General features: G+C 36.8%; 1 protein-coding gene across 1 annotated transcript in view; it reads left to right on the forward strand.

Annotated features, from left to right (window-relative positions):
* Nucleotides 1-22,534, forward strand: part of ADGRV1 (adhesion G protein-coupled receptor V1) — a 542,990-nt gene that overhangs the window by 76,679 nt on the left and 443,777 nt on the right. The window contains exons 22-27 of the mRNA XM_065873671.1: nt 3,489-3,665; nt 7,194-7,374; nt 8,359-8,561; nt 16,163-16,292; nt 18,931-19,011; nt 20,418-20,557. Of these exons, the coding sequence (XP_065729743.1) occupies nt 3,489-3,665; nt 7,194-7,374; nt 8,359-8,561; nt 16,163-16,292; nt 18,931-19,011; nt 20,418-20,557 (912 nt within the window). The remainder of the gene's footprint in view (nt 1-3,488; nt 3,666-7,193; nt 7,375-8,358; nt 8,562-16,162; nt 16,293-18,930; nt 19,012-20,417; nt 20,558-22,534) is intronic.

Consider the following 22,534-nt stretch of genomic DNA (forward strand, 5'->3'; position numbering starts at 1 on the left):
GCTTGCATGCTACTGTGAAGTGATGGAAGGAGGTTTATTCGAAATCAGAGGGAACGTTGCCACATTCACTGCAGATAAATGTGGCTGGTGACACATGCGTTGAACTGAGGTAACTGGTAGATGTTTGGAGTGTGTGTGTGTGTGTGTGTGTGTGTGTGTGTGTGTGTGTGTGTGTGTGTATTCCCATGTGGCTTGTTTCAGGTGGTACAGTTTTCTGTGTTCACCATGTTTCTTGTAGATGAAATTATACATAAACAAATGTGAAATATGTTCAAAGTGCTCCCTGATGTATCAGTTGCATTGGAACAGTTTCATTTCAAAACCAGTGTTACAGCAGAACTGATTGTACTTGGTCCTTTTCTATCTGTACTTACTTCCCTCATTGTCTTATCCAGTCTTTAAATATAATTTATTGTAATGGCCTTAAAATATACCATTTGTATATGGCCTTAAAATACCAGGCCATATGTTAAATACCATAACATTTTTACAATGTTATGCCAGTCTCTGCTCTACAGCAAAGTGACTCAGTTATACACATATATACATTCTTTTTGAATATTATTTTCTATTATGGTTTACCCCAGGAGATTGGATATAGTTCCCTGTGCTATACTGTAGGACTTTGTTGTTTATCCATTCTAAATGTAATAGTTTGCATCTACTAACCCCAAACTCCCAGTCCATGCCTCTCCCTCCCCCTCTTCCCCTTGGCAACTACAAGTCTGATCTCTGTCTGTGAGTCTGTTTGTGTTTTGCATATAGGTTCATTTGTGCTGTATTTTAGATCCCACATATAAGTGATATCATATGGTATTTGTCTTTCTCTTTCTGACTTACTTAATATGATAATCCCTAGTTGCATCCATGTTGCTGCAGATGGCATTATTTTGTTCTTTTTATGACTGAATAGTATTCTATTGTATATATGTACCACATCTTCCTTATCCATTCATCTCTCAATGGACACTTAGGTTGTTTCCATATCTTGGCTATTGTGAATAGTGCTGCAGTGAACATAGGGCTGCATGTATCTTATTGAATTAGAGTTTTCTCTGGTATATGCCCAGGAGTGGGATTGCTGGATCATATGGTAATTCTATTTTTAGTTTTCTGAGGAACCTCCATACTGTTTTCCGTAGTGGCTGCACCAACCTAATTCCCACTAATAGTGTGGGAGGGTTCCCTTTTCTCAACACCCTCTCCAGTACTTGTTATTTGTAGACTTTTTAATGATGGCCATTCTGACTGGTGTAACGTGGTACCTCATTGTACTTTTGATTTTCATTTCTCTAATAATTAGCGATGTTGAGCATCTTTTCATGTGCCTACTGGCCATTTGTATGCCTTCTTTGGAGAAATGTCTGAAAAGGTCTTCTGCCCATTTTTTGATTGGGTTGTTTTTTTGTTGTTGAGTTACATGAGCTGTTTGGAAATACCAGTTTTTAAATTGAACTATAGTTGATTTAAAATGTTGTGTTAGTTTCACGTGTACAGCAAAGTGATTCAGTTATGCACACACACACATATATATGTGTGTTCTTTTTCAGATTCTTTTCCATTACAGGTTATTACAAGGTATTGAATATAGTTTCCTGTACTATACAGTAAATCCTTGTTGTTTATTTTACATGTAGTGGTGTGTATCTGTTAAGCCCAAAGTCCTAATTTATCCTTCTCCCCCTTTCCCTTTTGGTAACCATAAGTTTGTTTTCTATGTCTGTGAGTCTGTTTCTGTCTTATAAGTAAGCTTATTTGTATTATTTTTTAAATTCCACATATAAGTGATAGCAAATATTTGTTTTTCTCTGTCTGCCTTCACTTAGTATGATAATCTCTAGGTCCATCCATATTGCTGCAAATGGCAATATTTCATTCTTCTTTATGGCTGAGTAATATTCCATTGTGTGTGTGTGTGTGTGTGTGTGTGTGTGTGTGTGTATTATACAACATCACCTGAAGCAGCTGGCCTAGTGCAGCAATGGGATTGCCTGTTAAAGACTCAGCCAAGGTGCCAGCTCAGGGACAACATCTTGAAGTGTTGGAGTTTTGTGCTCCAGGATCCAGCATGTGTGCCCAATGGCTGATATCTAATTCCTTGCCCCCAGTAATTAGATCACATGAGCTCAGGAAGCAAGAGGTAGAAGTGAGACTCTTAACTCCATCACCCCCAGTGACCCACTGTCAGAATTTGTGTTTCCTGTTCCCATGTTTTAAGTTCCACTGGATTAAAAGTTCTGGTTGGACCTGGAGATGGAACATTTCCATGAAGAGACAGACTGAAGGCTCTTTTGAACAACCGTAGGGTCATTTTGGGCTTCTTAGGCTAGCAGACGAGCAGACAAAGGAGTTATATTGCCCCAGGGGTCCTTGATCTTGTGTGCTATGAGGCAGTAGAGTTTCTGCTGCATTTTGGAGTAGGAATGCTGATGCTTAGTGAAACTCAAAGGATTTACTGGAACAACTCCTGGTGCTTCCATGCTCATTGATAACTGTTTTAACTATTGCCTGTTTGCAGACAAATTTCAAATCTGTTCTTTCTAGCTCTGATGTTGGCACCAAAATAGCTCTATTTAATGCTGATCAGAGGTGCTTATGATTGATGTGAAAAGTAGAGAATGACACTATATATATTAAGATTTGTATTTTGAGCTCTATTTATTCAGTTTTAGTTCTTTTTTCTTTGAATTTTATGTTAGATACTATAAAAATAGAATTGAGAGATGGAGAATTTAAGAATAGGAAGACCTATTCTAAAAGATATTCCAATTTCCTGCTCCATGTAATTTCTAAACATTATCTTAAATTATGTAAATAAAAATACTTTTCACATGAAAAATGCACACATGTATGTATACATATGTATACGTATATATGTCAGAAATAGCAAAAAGATATTAAGCATGATATCAGTGCCCTCCTTTACCTGACTATTGTCTCCCCACCAGGAGTTTCTCCAGGCTGTCCCCACTGGATAGTTTATAATAACCACCCTCAAAATGATTTCACCAAATCCACTCGATTTCTTCTTGTGTCTGTGCCTAGAAAGTTCTCCCTGATGTCATGTTCCACTCTTTACACCCTACTTTTTGTGCTGAACTCATCATAAAATCATGAGTTTGTTTTCCTCTTTAGACTTACCCAGATAAAGGATTGTGCTTTTTTTTTTAAAAAAATCGTTTATAACTGTAGCATCTAGCATAGTGGCTGACACACAAGAGGTTTCAATGAATGAATTACATTTGTAGTTAATTAATTATTATTGTTTCTGCTTTTATTTATCCCTTTAAAGGAATGAGTGGAAAAAACCAATGATTGTAAATACTTTTTAGCAGTCAAAAATATATGCAGAGAAATGTAGAGACCGCCTTAGAGAGGTAGAAAGTTATAGAATTAAGTTTATGGTAAAAGGATTTCAGGAAAGCCTTGTAATTTTATCACTGATTTGAATTGGTGTATACTTATAAAGAACTTATGTTCAATTTCAGATTGCAGAGGAGGGATCCACCATTTCATGTGTGGTGGAGCGAACCAGAGGAGCTCTGGATTATGTGCATGTTTTTTACACCATCTCACAGATCGAATCTGATGGTGTTAATTACCATGTTGATGATTTTGCTAATGCCAGTGGAACTATCACATTCCTTCCTTGGCAGAGATCAGAGGTAAACTCTACCTTCTCTGTTTCTTTGAAAGCCTCCTGGAAAGCTTTTCCTGATCTGTTTGTTCTGTAATTTATTTGCAGCTTCCTGCTTTTTAAGCAATTTAGAATATTTAGGCAATTAGTTATATATCATGGCATAAAATATTTTTGTATTTATTTCTGCAGTGAAAAATTAAGGATGTTAAATAATGTCTGTTATATCTGTTCTTTAATCTCAATATAATAAAAATGGTATAGCTTGAAGATTTATCATTGTGGGTTTTTGGTTATTACTGATACAATGAGAAACTGCAGAATTCTTAATGGTACTCTTCCGGTCAGCCAAGAGGAATTCCTAAAACTGTAATATTTTATTTTTAAATTTGGAAAAAATAGGTAATTTTTCTTTGTTTTGAAAGTACAAGCGATCATCAGTTTTATCAGAAGCTTTCCGTGAATCATCTGATTTCTGAATAGATGCTCCAGAAATAAGTGACACTTATTGTAAGTGAAATTGAGATGAGACCTTCTCCTATATAAATTTTTTTTACATTCTAATATAAAATGTCTGATATGTTGGAATATTCATATCAGTATAATTTTTCATTAGAAATGTAAATAGTTTATAGGTCATCAGGGATAAATATAAAATAACTTAAGACTTGCAAATATCTTTGAAGACATTTCTAAGGGACTTAGGAGTTGATTGGATGAAAAAGATAAAATTAGGAAAAATTTAAAATATTCTTAAAATTTAAAGAGTTCAAGCTAAAGAAGAGTGATCAAATCTCTATAATTTGGGGTAAGAAGGAAACAAATAACTTACAATAGAAGTTCCCACTAGCAGTCTGTAAATAAGAGCCATGATAAATGTTTTACTGGTCTTTGGTAAAATGAGGAAAATTAGGACAACGAGTAAGTTTTCGTAAGGCTGAAATTATTCCATTTAAAGGACTATAATTTATTCTGATCCTGTCTTTTTCACTTCTTTTCTGGATTTAAATTGCTATTCCTTTTATCAAGTAACAGTGATGATATGTGATAACTTTTTAATGTTCCCACTTGGAAAACAGAGTTGATCTTCAAAATTTTCCCCTGGAAAATTTACCCTCTATGAAATAAAAATATAGCTGGGAACCACTGTTTTATAAAGAGTATTCATATATAGTTTGGAAGAGCTAAGAGTTAATAAAAGTTTGGTCAGGAAAATATTCGTATACGCTCCTGTCAAGATTTATTTAAAATATTTTCTTCTGTCATTTAAAAATTTCTTTAAAAACGAATTGACCTTTAAAGCAACAATAACATTGAATACTGGGGTTGGTTTGTAACGCTGTGCCTTGCTGAATCTACACTAGCTTCTCAGTCTTACTAAGCCAGAGACTGGATACCGACGTGTCTGCTGATGCTCCGTGACTATGCTTTCCAGCACAGATAGCAGTCAGGTGACCTTCACTTTGCTATTGCCTTTCAGATGTCTGGGGAGTACATTTAAATCACATCTAGAAACCTAGCGCCAAGACAGTCTGGGAAGGGTGTGTGTGTGAGTGTGTGTGTGTGTGTGTGTGTGTGTTTTGCTGCAGTACAGGAATATATACTGGAAATGTGTTTTTCAAGTGTTTTTAAATGGCCCATTAGTTATGAAATCAATTTAGTGAGTTATGAGGAAGATTTTCAAAAGAGAATAGAAAATAGCAGAGTGTATAACATATAGTAAAGGTAAATACTGTTTTGTGTACTGAGTCACCATGTGAGATACATTTATACCTTGATAGGGTCTTCAAACTCTTCATTTCACTAATTGAATTGAGCGAGTACTTTGGTATGCTTCAATACTTTAAAAGTATTAATTGCTTCATTTTTAACGTACATCTTGATGTTTTGGTATTGCTTTCATAGCAACATTTGTCAGCTTACTTTCTAGGGGCAAGATATTTTAAATCTTCAGACTGCTATTGTTCCCTTTAGTTCAAAAATAATGACAAGATTTGGGTAGAAGTGTCATTTTTATACTTTGAGCACATTGGCCATGCCATGTATTACTTTATTAATTAAAATTTTGATTAAAATGAACATTAAAACCAAATTCAGATTCTGTCTTGGGTCTACATTAAAAAAAAGTTCTTCAAACACTTTTAGGCCTAATGACTAGTGTTTTGGAGATTGCATTTGGAGTTACAGTTTGTTTTCAGACTGTTGTCACCCTCCTTTCTGGAAGAAACCAGGAAATCATACATCATTCCTTCTTGTCCCTCACTCCCTATGCTGAGTCTTTAAGGCCTCGGTCTTCTATTTCCAGAACAAATTAAAATCCATCCATTTTTTCTCATCTCCATTGTCACTGAATTAGTTCAGTACCTCATTAATTCTGGTCATTCACCTCCTGACTCAGCACCTTGCGTCCTTTCTTGCTCTGTCCACTCTGTTTACATTCTGCCATGGTATTGATTCTCAAATGGAATTCTCATTTTGTCAGTCCCCTGCTTATGATTCTTCCATTTTCCTTTACTGTCTATGGAATGAAGTTCATTTTTTTAATGATAGCATGAACGGTCCCTATGACCTTGACTCCTGTTTATCTGTCCAGACTTCTCTCCCACTCCAGCCTTAGTGGTCTAATTGTAATTACCCAGATGTCTTATTCTTTCACGCTGTTGTTTCTTTTACTTGGAATGCCCTTCCTCATTATTACTCATAACTACAACTAATTCATTAAGACTTGCTTCAGACTTGTATGTTGTAAAACCTTTACCATAGAGTTGATTGTTTTGTTCTCAGTTTGCTTTGTACATAACTCTATTATGACATTTTTGCATTGCATTTTAAATGTTTTTCCACAGATCTCTCTCCTACAGAAGACAGTGAGTCTCTTAGCGACTGGGGCCATTTCTAGCCCTGGCACATTGTAGATGTCAAAACATGCTTGTTCAGTTAATAAAAGAAGGAGGAATGGTTTTTTTCACTTCAAATTTTGACTTATATATTGTAGAGCATGGCTGAGTTATTGCTACTTCCTTTCCTAATGTTTTTTGAGCAGTTTGTGTATGCCAGACTTATAGGGCTCATTGTGGATCTGTTTTCTAGCATTTATTGTAGATCTGTTTTCTAGCATGCAGCTGCTAGGTATGTCAGGCTTTCCTTAGGCCAGAACTAGACATGGCTACATTGTCCTTTCCTATTGCCTTACCACATTCTGTCAGATAACGTGCAGTTCCTTAACCAGGAACTCTATACGTGAGGTTGGTAATACCACTGTCTTTGGTACAAAGAATATATGATACTGTATTGATATATCAATGTATAATATATGGTATGATATTAATACATGACTAGGATATTTTTATACAGAAAGTATTACTCTTCAGCACCCATTATTGATTAAAGAATTAATTTCTCATATCACTTTCTTTCTTGCTCTCTATTTTTATGTCTAAGTTTGTGGAGAAATCTGTCACGTTAAAAAGTAACTTTGCTTTATTTTTTTCTGATAAGTGGCAAATAATTTCTACATGCCTCATTGCTTAATGCCTTTGGATTTTTATATTTATAGGTCCTGAATATTTATGTCCTTGATGATGATATTCCAGAGCTTAATGAGTATTTCCGTGTGACATTGGTTTCTGCGGTTCCTGGAGACGGGAAACTAGGTTCAACTCCCACCAGTGGTGCAAGCATAGACCCTGAAAAGCAAACAACGGATATCACCATCAAAGCTAGTGATCATCCATATGGTAACCAAGCCCTTTTGCAAGAATAATCCTCTCTTCTCTGGGTGTACTTGATCTCGCTAAGGGTTTAAGGGACTTCTGCAAATGATTGAAGTAGAACTCCTTCGGATGCTCTAACTTCCAAGCTTTTGGAACTTCTAAGCTGCCATTTTGAGGGACAGTGTTTGTGAAAAACATATAAGGATCGATTTCTAAAGTTTAATAATATATTTTGAAAAGTATTTTTAAATGCAGGATTATTTTAAATGAAAAAAATATTTTTATTCACGGTAATCAGATTTTTTTTAATTTTGGAAATTGTCCTACTGTGGTATGTTAACACCTAATTGGAATACTTTGTAATTTAAATTTTATTTAACTTCAAGAAGTAGTGTTATCACTGTCTGTTTATATTAGTTTCTTTTTGTCTTATGCTGAAAAGTGATAATTTTCTTAATTGGGAAACTATCACAGATGTCTGTCATAATAAGTTGAGACTGTTTTCTGCATTGAAAAGTAATAGTTATTTTGTAGGAATAAAGCAAGACTGTCCAATAAAGGATCTGTGAAGGAAACCTGGGAAGTTCTTCAACTCTGATTTTCATACTTAAATTTTCAAAAAAGCGTGTTGCAAATCCTTTAGGGTGCCATTAATTTTGTTCTATAAATTTAAGGATGAATTCTAGAGAGTCAAATATGAGTAAATATTTGATAATAATATTTTAAAACTCCATCACTATTCTTTTTATTGATGCTTCCATTAAAAATGCTTTCTTTGAGTAGAGACAAGGAAAATTAGCATTTTAATTTTTAACATCCTGAAAACTTACTAACATATTCTGTCAAAAGCGTGTTAGTCAAATCTTCACTCAAGTCTTTTCTAAATGAGAGCCCTCTGAATTTTATCCTGGTGATCAAAATAATTGTGTAAGATTGTTTCAGGTGAATAAGAGATTCTTCCACAGATAATTGGGGCAAGAATGCCCTGCTTCTCTTTGTATCTGCCAGGCTTGCTACAGTTCTCCACTGGGCTGCCTCCCCAGCCTGAGGACACAATGACCCTGCCCGCAAACAGTGTTCCACACATCACCGTGCAGGAGGAAGACGGAGAAGTTAGGTTGCTGGTCGTCCGTGCTCAAGGGCTCCTGGGGAGGGTTATGGCGGAATATAGAACAGTATCACTGACGGCATTCAGTCCTGAGGACTACCAGGTAAATCACTTAATCCTTTTGAAGCAGTATTTATGCTCATAAAACAGACACAGTCCTCTTGGGGGTTTTGAAGGGACTTGGCACTGTACCTGGAACTTACTAAACAAGGAAAAGAAGCATTGATGGCTTTTTAGCCTTTAAATTTCTGTGAATTAAAGTATTTCAGTCCACTAAAGCCTGACACTTAAATAGCTGTCATATTGATTTCTCTTGTACCTTATATTTGTCGTAGGCTTCATTTGTATTATTTATTTTAAGTTATAGGTTTTAATCATATATATTTAAAATTATGTTTCTTACACATTTTAAATCCTTTTGTCTGTGTCCATTGAACAACACCAAAATTGTAAAAATATTATATGTCTATGTCATTTCAATTTTAATTTTTTTTTTCCCGAAATGAGAACCAGTGTGGTACTGGCAAAACAAAACAAAACAAAACAAAACAAAAAACCTGGAATTTGAAACTGGGCAGAACTGGGTTTAAATTGACCTTCTAAATATGTAGCCTTGGGAGACTCAGTCTTTCCTGACCTCAGTTTCCTTATTTGTAAGGGAGAGATAATATCTGCTGGGCCGGGCCACTCTGAGGATAGATGGCAGCATTTTAAGTGTCACGTATAGTACGTGGAACATATATAGTAACCCTCAATAACTGTTGCCTAGTCGCATTATCACCAATACTCATATTAAGTGAATGCTCATAATTTCTTCTCAGCTATACTTCTCAGGAAGTATTTTATATCCTTCATTTGTTTTCCCAAAGAATCTTTTTCTTTAAATTTAATATTAGTTTTCTTGATTTTCCTCTTATTCCTAATAAGACCTGTACAAGGGTGTAGTCTTCAGTAATTTGTACATACTTTTTCTCCCAAACCCCAGAAAACTTGGCTAATTGAATTCAATTAATTTTGCCTGTATTGCAGTTAGCAGAGTTTTCTTTGCTAACTGCAAGAAGATAATTTCTTCTTTCTCAAATGCTTCTATTGGGCAAGTTATATTTCTCTTGCCCTGACATTTATTTCTTTAGTTTGGTATGTAGTATACTTCATAGGGCATCTCAGCTCGGCTTAGTATTGTCTTCTCTGTGTTCTGTTAAAGAAATACTTTAGTCCTTATATTGATGGTCTTTTAAATTTTTTTTTTAGCTTTATTGAGGTATAATTGACAAATAAAAATTATATATATTTAAGATTTACAACTTAATATTTTGATACACATATACATTGTGAAATGATTACCACAATAAGCTAATTAACATATCCATCACCTCACATAGATGTAATTTTCTTTCCCTCCCTTCCTTCTTTCCTTCCTTCCTTTCCTTTCTCTCTTTCCTTCAAGATGCTTAAAATCTACTCTCTTAGCATATTTCAAGTGTACAATATAGTATTGCTCCAGAACTTACCTTGCATAACTGAAACTTTGCATCCTTTGATAACTTCTTATTTTCCCCTTCTTCCAGTTCCTGTCAAGCACCCTTCTAGTCTAGTTTCTGCTTCTATGAGTTTGACTGTTTTAGGTTCCACGTATTAGTGAGGTCATGAAGTATTTGTCCTTCTGTGTCTGGCTTATTTTACTTAGCATGGTGTTTTTCAGGTTCATCCCTGTTGTTGCATATGACAGGATTTCCTTTTTTTTTTTTTTTTAAGGCTGAATAATATTCTGTTCTATCTACTATCTAATTTTCTTCATTCATCTGCTGAAAGACATTTAGGTTGTTTTCATATCTTGGCTACTGTGAATAATGCTTCAATGAACATGGGAATGCAGATATCTCTTCAACATAGTGAATTCATTTCCTTTGGATATATATCCAGGAGTGGAATTACTAGATCATATGACGGTTCTATTTTTAAGTTTTTGTGGACCCTCTGTGCCGTTTTCTATAATTGCTATATGAATTTGCATTCCTACCAACAGTGTACAAGCATTTCCTTTTCTCCACATCATTTCCAATACTTGTTATCTCTTGTCTTTTTAACAGTATCCATTCTAACAGGTGTGAGGTGATATCTCATTGTGCTTTAGATTTGCATTTCCATGATGATTAGTGATGATTTGCACCTTTTCATATAGCTGTAGCCCATTTTTACGTCTTCTTTTGAGAAATGTTTATTCAGGTCCTTTATTCATTAAAAAAATTAGGGCTTCCCTGGTGGCGCAGTGGTTGAGAATATGCCTGCCGATGCAGGGGACATGGGTTCGTGCCCCGGTCTGGGAAGATCCCACATGTCGCGGAGTGGCTAGGCCCGTGAGCCATGGCCGCTGAGCCTGCGCATCCGGAGCCTGTGCTCTACAACGGGAGAGGCCACAACAGTGAGAGGCCCGTGTACCGCAAAAAAAAAAAATTAAAAAAAATTTTTTACGATTTTTAAAGGTTATGTTCCATTTACAGTTATTATAAAATATTGGCTATATTCTACATGTTGTACAGTACATCCTTGAGCCTATCTTACACCCCACAGTACCTCCCACTCCCTCAACCCTATTTATTTATTTATTTATTTGCGGTACGCGGGCCTTTCACTGTTGTGGCCTCTCCTGTTGTGGAGCACAGGCTCCGGATGCGCAGGCTCAGCGGCCATGGATCACGGGCCCAGCCTCTCCACGGCATGTGGGATCTTCCCGGACCGGGGCACGAACCCGTGTCCCCTGCATTGGCAGGCGGACTCTCAACCACTGTACCACCAGGGAAGCCCCCTTTTTCTTATATTTACTAGTTTGTTGTATTGTTTAGATTCCACACATAGGTAATATCATACAGTGTTTGTCCTTCTCTGTCTGACTTATTTCACTTAGCATAATGCCCTCTAAGTCCATCCGTGTTGCTACAGATGGCAAAATTTCATCCTTTTAATGGCTGAGTGATATTCCATTGTGTGTGTGTATATATATATATATATATATATATATATATATATATGCCATATCTTCTTTATCCATTCATCTGTTGATGGACACTTAGGTTGCTTTCATATCTTGGCAATTATAAATAATGCTGTTGTGAACGTTGGGGTGCATGTGTCTTTTCAAATTAGTGTTTTGGGTTTATTTTGGATATATATACTCAAGAATGGAATTGCTGGGTCATATGGTAGTTATATTTTTAGAGAAACCTCCATACTGTTTTCCACTGTGGCTGCACCTATTTACATTCCCACCAACAGTGTATGAGGATTCCCTTTTCTCCACATCCTTGCCAGCATTTGTTATTTGTGCTCTTTTTGATGATAGCCATTTTGCCAGGTGTGAGATGATATCTCATTGTGGTTTTGATTTGCATTTCCCTGATGATTAGCTGTGTTGAGCATCTTTTCATGTGTCTGTTGTCCATCTACATTTCCTCTTTGGAGAAATGTCTATTCAGTTCTTCTGCCCATTTTTTATTTGTTTTTTTTTTTTCATGTTGAGTTGTATGAACTGTTTATATATGTTGGATATTAATCCCTTGTTGGTCATATCATTTGCCAATATTTTCTTCCATTCAGTAGATTGTCTTTACATTCTGTCGATGGTTTCCTTTGCTGTGCAAAAGCTTTGAAGTTTAATTAGGTTCCATTTGTTTACTTTTTTTTTTTTTGCGGTACACGAACCTCTCACTGCCGTGGCCTCTCCCGTTGCGGAGCACAGGCTCCGGACACACAGGCTCAGCGGCCATGGCTCATGGGCCCAGCCGCTCCGTGGCATGTGGGATCTTCCTGGACCGGGGCACATACCCGTGTACCCTGCATCGGCAGGTGGACTCTCAACCACTGCGCCGCCAGGGAAGCCCCCATTTGTTTGCTTTTGCTTCCATTGGTCTAAGTGTCTGTTTTTGTGCCAGTACCATACTGTTTTAATTACTGTAGCTTTGTAGTGTACTATGAAGTCAGGGAGTTTGATTCCTCCAGCTCTGTCCTCAAGATTGTTTTGGCTATTCAGTCTTTTGTGTTTCATACAAATTTTAAAATTATTTGTTCTAGTTCTGTGAAAAATGACATTAAGGGACTTCCCTGGCAATCCAGTGGTTAAAACTTCACCTTCCAATGCAAGGGGTGCAGGTTGATCCCTGGTTGGGGAGCTAAGATCCCACATGCCTCGTGGCCAAAAAACCAAAACATAAAACTGAAGCAATATTGTAACAAATTCAATAAAGACTCTAAAAAAATGGTCCACATCAAAAAAAATCTTTAAAAAAATGACATTAATATTTTGATAGAGATTGCATTGAATCTGTGGATTGCCTTGGGTAGTATGGTCATTTCAGCAATACTGATTCTTCCAATTTAAGAACACAGTATATCTTTCCATCTGTTTGTGTCGTCTTCAGTTTCTTTCATCATCATCGTATGTTTTCGGAGTACAAGTCTTTTACTTCCTTAGGTGGGTTTAGTCCTAGATATTTTATTCTTTTTGACACGATTGTAAATGTGACTGTTTCCTTAATTTCTCTGATACTTTGTTGTTAGTGTATAGAAATGCAACAGATTTCTGTATATTAATTTTGTATCCTGAAACTTTACCAGATTCATTGATGAGCTCTAGTAGTTTTCTGGTGGTCTCTTTAGGATTTTCTATGTATAGTATCATGTTGTCTGCAAACAGTGATAGTTTTACTTCTTCCTTTCCAATTCAGATTCCTTTTATTTTTTTCTTGTCTGACTGCTGTGTCTAGGACTTCCAATACTATGTTGAATTAAAGTGGTGAGAGTGGGTATCCTTGTCTTGTTCCTGATCTTAGAAGAAATGCTTTCAGCTTTTCACCATTAAGTATGTTATTAGCTGTGGGTTTGTCATATATGGCCATCCCCAATCTCCAGTTGGATTATCATTTTCTTTAATAACTAAAACAAAATGAAACAAACAAAAAATCTATGTATGTATCCTTCATGACTGTCAGAAAGCTAATACCCTTGGAGATGTTTCTGAGAATTTTCAAGCCATGGGTTGCAGAATGGATGTTGTGTTAGCAGGGATGAAAACAACATGAATCTCATTGTACATCTCCATTAGAGCTCTTGTGACCAGGTGCATTGTCAATGAGCAGTAATATTTTGAAAGAAATATTTTCTCCTGAGAAGTAGGTCTCCACAGTAGGCTTAAATAATTAGTAAACCATGTTGTCAATAGATGTGCTGTCATCTAGGCTTTGTTGTTCCACTTACAGAGCACAGGTATAGTAGATTTAGCATAATTCTTAAGGGCCCTAGGGTTTTTGGAATGGTAAATGAGCATTGGCTTCAACTTACAGTCACCAACTGCATTATTAGCCCCTGATAAGAAAGTTAGCCTGTCTTTTGAGGCTTTGAATCCTGCCATTGAATTCTCCTGTCTAGTTATGAAAGTCCTAGATGGCATTGTCTTCCAATATAACACTGTTTTAACTACATTGAAAGTCTCTTGTTTAGTGTAGCCGCCTTCATTCATTATCTTAGCTAGATCTCCTGGATAACTTGCTGAAGCTTCTACATCGGCACTTGCTGTTTCATCTTGTACTTATGTGTTATAGAGATGGCATCTTCCCATCAACCTTATGAACTAACCTCTGCTAGCTTCAAACTTTTCTTCTGCAGCTTCCTTCCCTCTCTCAGCCTTTATGGAACTGAAGAGAGTTAGGGCCTTGCTGTGGATTAGGCTTTGGCTTAAGGGAATGTTGTGGCTGGTTTGATTTTCTATATAACTACTAAAACTTTCTCCATATCATCAATAGGCTGTTTTGTTTTCTTATCATTCATGAGTTCACTGGAGTAGACTTTTAATTTCCTTCAAGAACTTTTCCATTGCATTTAAAACTTAGCTAACTGTTTGACTCAAGAGGTGTAGGTTTTGGCCTGTCTTCGCTTTTGACATGCCTTTCTCACGAAGCTTAATAATTATTTCTAGCTTTTGATTTAAAGTGAGAGACATGTGACTCTTCCTTTCACTTGAACACTTAGAGGTCATTGTAGGGTTACTCATCAGCCTAATTTCAATATTGTTGTATCTAAGGGAATAGGAGGCCCCAGAAGAGGCAGAGAGATGGGGGAATGGCTAGTCAGTGGAGCAGTCAGAGAGCACACACAATTATTAAATTAGCTGTCTTATATGGGTGTAATTCCCTGTGCCCCAAAACAATTACGATAGTAACATCAAAGATCACTGATCACAGATCACCGTTAACAAATATAACAATTAGGAAAAAGTTTGAAATATTGTGAGAATTACCAAAATATGACACAGAGATAAGAAGTGAGGGAATGCTGTTAGAAAACATGGAACCAATAAACTTGCTCTACGCAGGGTCGCTAAAACCTTTAATTTGTAAAAAATACAACATCTGCAAGGTGAAATAAGGCGAAGTGCAATGAAATAAGTTTTGCCTGTTGAAATTTGGAAGTTGGGAACATATACATGACATTAAAAGCCTAGAATATGGTAGCCTTGTCTAGAGATAGGGTCTAGAGGGAATCTGATGAAAAATAGTTTTTTCAGGTCCTAGGAGAATGTTAAAATTCAAAGAACACAAAGATGAGCTAAAGAGGTAGGAAAAATAAGAAATGTGGTATCACGGAATACGAGAGAGAGAGGGAGTGGCCAATTGTGTAAGATATTGCTAAGGTCAAATAATATGGTTTCCTAAGACAGTCAAATGTTGTTTCTGCTGTTAAGATTTGTAGAATTACTCCTTTGATGACTGCACTGTAGGCAAGGTTAATTACTTTTTTTTCTTGAGCTGCTGTATGTCTTTTATAGCAATTGTTTTCTATCCTGTGCTTGATACTCCTTAGGGAATGTTTTTGTGGAGATACAGATATGATTTGGCTGTTTTTGAATCCCAAGCATCTAAAAGGGTGCAACGCACATGCTATGTGTTTGAAAATATTGAAAAAAATTAGTAAGTGAGTGATTAAGTGCATACTTGGGTGGTACTTGGGTTCCTCAGTTTAACTTTAGGATCATTAATTGCTCCGCAGGATGAAATATACTTGTTCACGAAAGCTAACCCTAGAAAAAATTTAAACATCTTTATTTGTTCTGATGACTTGAGTGGAAAATGCTTATATTAGGTAGTGGGAGAAAAAGGGCCTTAAGGCTTTAAAAAACTACTTTTCTAGTAGCTATGAACTTTTCTGATGGGAGATTTGTATCGCGAATTGCAATTGTGATTTAATCAAGGAAAGATTAATGCCCAGTGGATTGATACTTATTATTGCTAGGGGAAATTTTTGGAATGAAAATACCATTATTATTATGCAGTGAGTATTTAAATTACTCAATGACATAAACCAAATAGTTCTCAATATACTTAATCAAAAGAATTCCATGCATCTTGTTGACTTAATTCTTTAGGAATTTGTGGATGTCACCTATTCAGATTTCTCATTTGCCTTAACAGGTTTTTTTTGATGAATAGGAAAATAAGAGAGATAAAAATCCATCTGCTTTATTTAGTTTGAGGATATTTGTTTAGAATTCATATTGAACACTATTCATATCCACTTCAATGTTTTCAATTTTATATTTTACTTCATCTGTTTCAGTATTTATAACAATTTGGGATATAGTAAACATTCTCATTTTACACATTCACATACAGAATAATTATAATCTAATGGATAAATCTTTTATTTATATTTCAGAGTGTTGCTGGTACCTTAGAATTTCAACCAGGAGAAAGATTTAAGTACATTTCTATTAACATCACTGATAATTCTATTCCTGAATTGGAAAAATCCTTTAAAGTTGAGTTGTTAAACTTGGAGGGAGGAGGTAAGACTCAAAAATGTCAAATATTTACTTGTACACTCACCATGGTGGTAGTAGATTCTATTAAGGAAATAGGTTCTTTTGAATTAACCTATTGTGCTGGTTTTCCCCCTTTTGTTACCCATTGGTCTTTTCCTAAAGTAGGTGTGCTTTTACAATGAAATAATTTAATTATACTGAATCACCAAATTATAGCTATCATTCAGAGTAGGTGCCCCTAAAATCACCTCTCTACCTTCTTCCTTATTTCAGTTTTCACAGTAGCTCCTTTAGAGCTACCTCCAGCTGTAGAACAGGTCAAAGTTAATCTCTTTAGATAATCCATTATGAGGTGATTATCAATAAAACAGGTTAATAATACCTTACTCTCAATTCTGTAATGCCCAAAACTCTGATTATCACAGATTTTTGGAGTCAGAAATCCATTTTGTGGCAAAACTCATCTGTATTGAAGAGAGGCTACTTATAATCTTTATTTATCCCACTTAGATTAACTATATACGTTTCTTTGCAGAAGTATCACTGTGTTTCATTATCAGGTGCTACTGGGGGTGTTACAGTATACATGAGATGTGTACCATATTACCTTTATAAATGTAAGAATTTGGGAGTTGGTATGGTATTCATCAGGTCAGTCTCTTCCATTACAAAAGCTGGTATTATTAGCTTATTATTATTTTTACGTTTTGATGAAGAAAGTCATAGTACTGCATAAGCCATCCAAAGGGAGAAATTGGGTAAGACAGAAATACTAAGATTGTCTTTTAGTATGCAGTGAGACTTTGGGGTGAGTATGACAAAATTTTCCCATGTTTCCCTTCCTTGTTTTCCCAAAGCCCAGGTGGCAGCAAAGGAGGACAAGCCAGGGAAATGATTAAACAGCGCCACAGCTTGGTTGACTACATAAAACAGTGAAAGTATGCTGGACAACCTGCTGGGCTGGTGTCATGTAACAATACCAGCGTTGTTTGTCTTCTAGAGACAAGTCCTTTCATTTCCAAATCATTATTTTCATGAAACGGCTTCATTAATCAGAGGTCGCTATAAAGTATTTGAAGAGTTGTTCTTTGTATTACTTATAGCTAAAAATACTTGTGTAATAGAGAAACTGTTAGTGAGCGTTACCTAATATTGACTAATAAGGAGCATCAAATATTCTTCAGAAATGATATTTGTGATCATAGTGATACTTCTGATTTTATATAGAAACTTCCTTCTATATCTCTAGAATATGCATCGTTATGTATTAATTGGGCATGAGTACGCATTTGAAAACCAGTCTTGCACCGTAAGTGGGCAATACTGGCAGAGAAGCTGATCCTCTCCTCCCCCTTTGAGTGCAGATTGGAGGTAGAGGAATCTAGACGCTGGCCTCCATTCCTCGAGTCATAGCTGGGACTGCCTAAGAGGTGAAATAGCTTGTAGAGCTAAATTCTTTTGAGGATCAAAGGAGAAACCCTTATTCCATACTGTTTTGCCTATAAGACTAATTCTACATATGATAGCCACCTGAGTAGATGTTTTATGCTAGCCAGGGTACATTGCTGTTAAATTTCACCCCTCTTCCTCACAACTTGTGGTTAATGGAAGCCAAGCCATGCACTGTATAGTCCCTGAAATCCATTTTGCCTCTTATGTCTCTAAGATCATTAAAGGTTTTGGGTGCCATAAATTCTCATATATATCCCAGTCCTTTGGAGGGGAAGCACAGAAGAGCAGGGCAGATCTTAGACTGGCATGTCAATCAAGGATACTGGTAGGAGCACATAGGTGTGGATGTGGTCTTGCTACTCTTACTCCTTTTCCACTGCTGCCATCGCTGCCCTTCCTGTCTTCTATGTTTGCAAATATTTGGCAAAATAATGGTTGGCTTGTGAGATGTAGTGGAAGTAAAGTTAGAATCATTTTCTCTTTATTATAATCTTTATATATTGCCAGGGTACTTCATTTTCTACAATATTATTTATTTGATCTTTACAGTAGTTCTGTAAAAGGCAGCAGGCACCTTTCATAGGTGAGAAAAGTGAGGTACCAAGAGGTTTAGTGACTTGCTGAAGGTTTTACAACTGCTGTCTCTCACAGCCAGGGCTGAAGCCGAGGTTTTTAGGCTGCTTGTCCAGGGTTCTTTGAGAAATGTCAGTGGCAAAAGGGTGATCAAGCCTGAGAATGGTACATATGGTGGGAATTTAAGCATGTGGTTGAAGGGAAATGTTAGATGCCTCTCCCTTATTTTGAATTGGTGGTTGTAAGTGGTAAGGTGACTGTCAAAGGTATATAGGACTAAGTGTAAGCTGATACGTGCACGCAGATGTTTAAAACATATTTAAAATGTTAAAAACAACTTACACTGTTGTAAAGTGAAAATTTAAAAATAAAACTAGTTAAGTTGGCAGAAATGGGACATGCCAATTACAGCCTACATGGGATATTTCCTGAAGCTATGAATGAAAGTTTTATATATTGGTAGCTTGACTAATATACCATTACCACCTAATATGTTGTTGTTTTTTTTTTTTTGAAGAATGCATGTCTAATATTACTGTATTTTCCTCTTTGCTGGACATGTTTTAAGAATTCTCAATTTTCTCATTGTGTCAACGTGTGTTGCGTGGGTTGTGTCTCTCTGTTTCTCCTTGTGAAGTGACTGAACTCTTTAGGGTTGATGGCAGTGGTAGTGGTGATGGGAACATGGAATTCTTCCTTCCAGCTATTCACAGACGTGGTAAGCAGCTGTTCCAAGGCCCCTTTACTATTCTACATTTTAACTTTTCTTTTTAGAGACAAGAAAATTAACCATTTATTGGTACCTACTACACGCAGGTCCTTTATGTATTTCATCTCATTAACCAGCACAACTTTAAGAAGTATTCTTTGTTCCATGTTATTGTCAGCCAGCTAGAAAGTGATCAAGTCATAATCAGGTCCTGTCTGCCTCCAAAGCCCAGACTCTCCTCCCTGTGTGAACCTAATGCAGTTTCCTGATTCTAATTATAACAGAAATTTTGCTTGGTATCATTTACAAAAGTGATTATTGAAAAAGATTTTACATCGCTTTGAGTACCTGAAAAAGAGATAAATAGACATTTATACTTTCACGTAAAATGTATCACACTGATTTTCTTTACGAAAACAAACGGGTCTTTATATGTAACTTTTAATCAGAACAAATGGGAAAGAGAAATTAAGAAGAAAACAAATGGGGAGAATAAGTTGCCAGTTAATGGGCGGGAATATTGAAAAGAGGATGCCTTTTGAATCATATTCATATACAAACATGGTTCAGCTTTTTACCTCAAATATTTTTCATATTAAGGGAGAATACATAGAATACTTGTTTTCTTTAGGGAGCACTCTTACTAACCCTCAAAAGGATTCCTGTTGAGGAATCCTCAAAACATTCCTTTTTCACCATGTCAGGTTTTATATTTTAGTTTCAGAACTCATGTTCCCACCCCTCTCATTCCTGACTTCCATCAACACCTCATGTAACTTCTGTATTTAATTACTCTCCTAATTTTGGGATTGTTTATTTTCTCGTGCGAATCCATTAATGGAACATAAAAGTTGAACATACTTCTTAGGAAAAAATTAAATACTTCTTTAGATCTTGGCATCTTTTTAGTTATAGGACTGGATGAGACCAGGAGAGGTAGATCTATAATATCATCATATGATGAAAATAGGCCTAGAATTAATGCACATTTGGAAACCAAGAATCTGTGCAGTCAGATTGATGAAAATCGTAGGGAAACTACTGTTTCCTAAGGGTAAGAATCATTTTGGCTCACGTTCTTCTGAGGTTAGCAAAGGTCATGGGAGAATTTCCTCATATGCTCCATGTGGAAGAATGTTCTCTTTCATAGAGAAGAAAAAGAAAAACAAGTTTTCCTTATTCATCTTCAAGTCTCATGCAGCACTTGTATATCACATTAGTGCCCAGACAGAGGAAGGTCATAAAAGCATGAATATGTGTGGCAGCCATTTGTGTGTGCCTTTCTTTCTAAAGCAAATTAGAACATGCTCAGTGAACGGTACATCTCTTTTCAAAAAGTTGTTCCTTGCTTTTCCCTTTGGTTTGTAAATTACTGATTGACATTTTCTTCTGTTTGTTGGAACTTATCCATGCAGCCAGTCTAGGAGTGGCTTCCCAAATTCTAGTGACAATTGCAGCCTCTGACCATGCTCACGGTGTATTTGAATTTAGCCCTGAGTCACTCTTTGTCAGTGGAACTGAACCAGAAGATGGGTACAGCACTGTTATATTAACGGTGAGTACGTTTTTCTCCAGTCCTAGACATTGCTTTTAACACTGTTTTATTGTATTATTAAGGTGTACTTTTTGTTAATTTTTTTTCTATTTAAGTGGAGGGGAATGAGCCTAGAGGCACAGACAATTCAAACTGATACTTAAACAGCGATTTGGCACTTGTCTTTGTCTTTCATTTTGCATACAAATTCATCTTATGACTCTGAGGATTCCTGACTCTTTAAGGAATACAGTGGATCTGTCCTACATAGATTTTTATATTGATTCACATAGGGTGTGGTAACAAACATCTCCAAATCTCATTGGCTTACTACAACAAAGATTTATTTTTCACTCATGGTTTATGTCCATCTGAAGTGCGCTGTCATCGGTGACTTAGGACTGAGGATTGTAGAGGCTACATCTCAACAGGTGCTTCTCTCTCCACGGAGTGGGGAAATGTGAATGTGAGGAACTGCACACTGGCTCTTCAGCTTCTTTTCTGGAAGTGATTCACAGCATTTCCACTTAACTTCTTTGGTCAAAGCAAGTGCAAGTCACATGACAACGCTAATGTAACCAGGTAGAGAAGTGCATTCCTGGCTTGTATCTCTCCCAGAAGGAATGAAAATCCAAAACATTTGTGAACAGCAATAACAACAACTCTCTGTGTGTGTGTGTGTGTGTGTGTGTGCGTGTGCGCGCGCACACGTGTGTATGTCTGTATGTCTGTGTGTGTCTACTCTGCAGTAGGAATTAAGTAGGATTCTATGGTTAAATAATTTAGAGGAGCTAGAAACTTGCTCAGCTTTCTCAGATTTTATACAAGTGATATGAAGGATCACTCAAAATATATCCTTTCTGTATTCTCATGGCAGATCTTCAGTAAACTGTTGTGGAGTAAATTAAACAACTTCAGAAGGGATAACTAATTTATTTTATTATTATTTTTTTGGCAGCTTTGGGTCTTTGTTGCTGTGCACAGGCTTCTCATTGTGGTGGCTTCTCTTGTTGCGGAGCACGAGCTCTAGGCGTGCGGGCTCAGTAGTTGCAGCATGTGGGCCCTAGAGTGCGTGGGCTTCAGTAGTTGTGGCGCATGGGCTCAGTAGTTGCGGTGCGCAGGCTCTAGGGTGCGTGGGCTTCAGTAGTTGTGGTGCTCAGGCTCAGTAGTTGTGGCTCATGAGCTTAGTTGCTCCACAGCATGTGGGGTCGAGTGGGGGTTACTTTTTGTTGTGGTGCGCGGGCTTCTCATTGCAGTGGCTTCTCTTGTTGCAGAGCATGGGCTCTAGGCAAGTGGGCTCAGTAGCTGCAGCATGCGGACCCTAGAGCACATGGGCTTCAGTAGTTGTGGCATGCAGGCGCAGTAGTTGTGGCTCATGGGCTTAGTTGCTCCATGGCACATGGGATCTTCCCCGACCAGGGATTGAACCCGTGTCCCCTGCATTGGCAGGCAGATTCGTAACCACTGTGCCACCAGGGAAATCCCAGTAACTAATTATTGGATTGGCCAAAAAGTTCCTCCGGTTTTAAAGTAAAAATAAAAGACCTATTTTTCATTTTCACCAAGAACTTTATTGAACAACATATTCACCCTTCTGTTCCACTACCTTCCACCATTTTTCAGGCAACGTCATAATTCCATCTTCCCCAAACTTTATCTTTTTGAGCAAAGAACTATTCCAGGTGTCTTTTACAGTCTTCCAGGGAATTGAAAATTTTCCATTAAGAGAATTTTGTAAAGACTGAAATAAATGGAAATCCGAAGGTGCAGTGTTTGGTGAATATGGCGAATGAATCAGAACTTCCCAGCCAATCTGTAACAGTTTTTGCCTGGTCATCAAAGAAACATGCGGTCTTGTGTTATCCTAATGGAAGATTTTGTGTTCTCTGTTGACTAATTCTGGACGCTTTTCGTTGAATGCTGCTTTCAGTTGGTCTAGTTGGGAGCAGCACTTGTTGGAATTAATCGTTTGGTTTTCCGGAAGGAGCTCATAATAGA

Source organism: Phocoena phocoena, chromosome 3 (genome assembly GCF_963924675.1).
Source record: "Phocoena phocoena chromosome 3, mPhoPho1.1, whole genome shotgun sequence".
In the NCBI taxonomy this organism is placed as follows: Eukaryota; Metazoa; Chordata; class Mammalia; order Artiodactyla; family Phocoenidae; genus Phocoena; species Phocoena phocoena.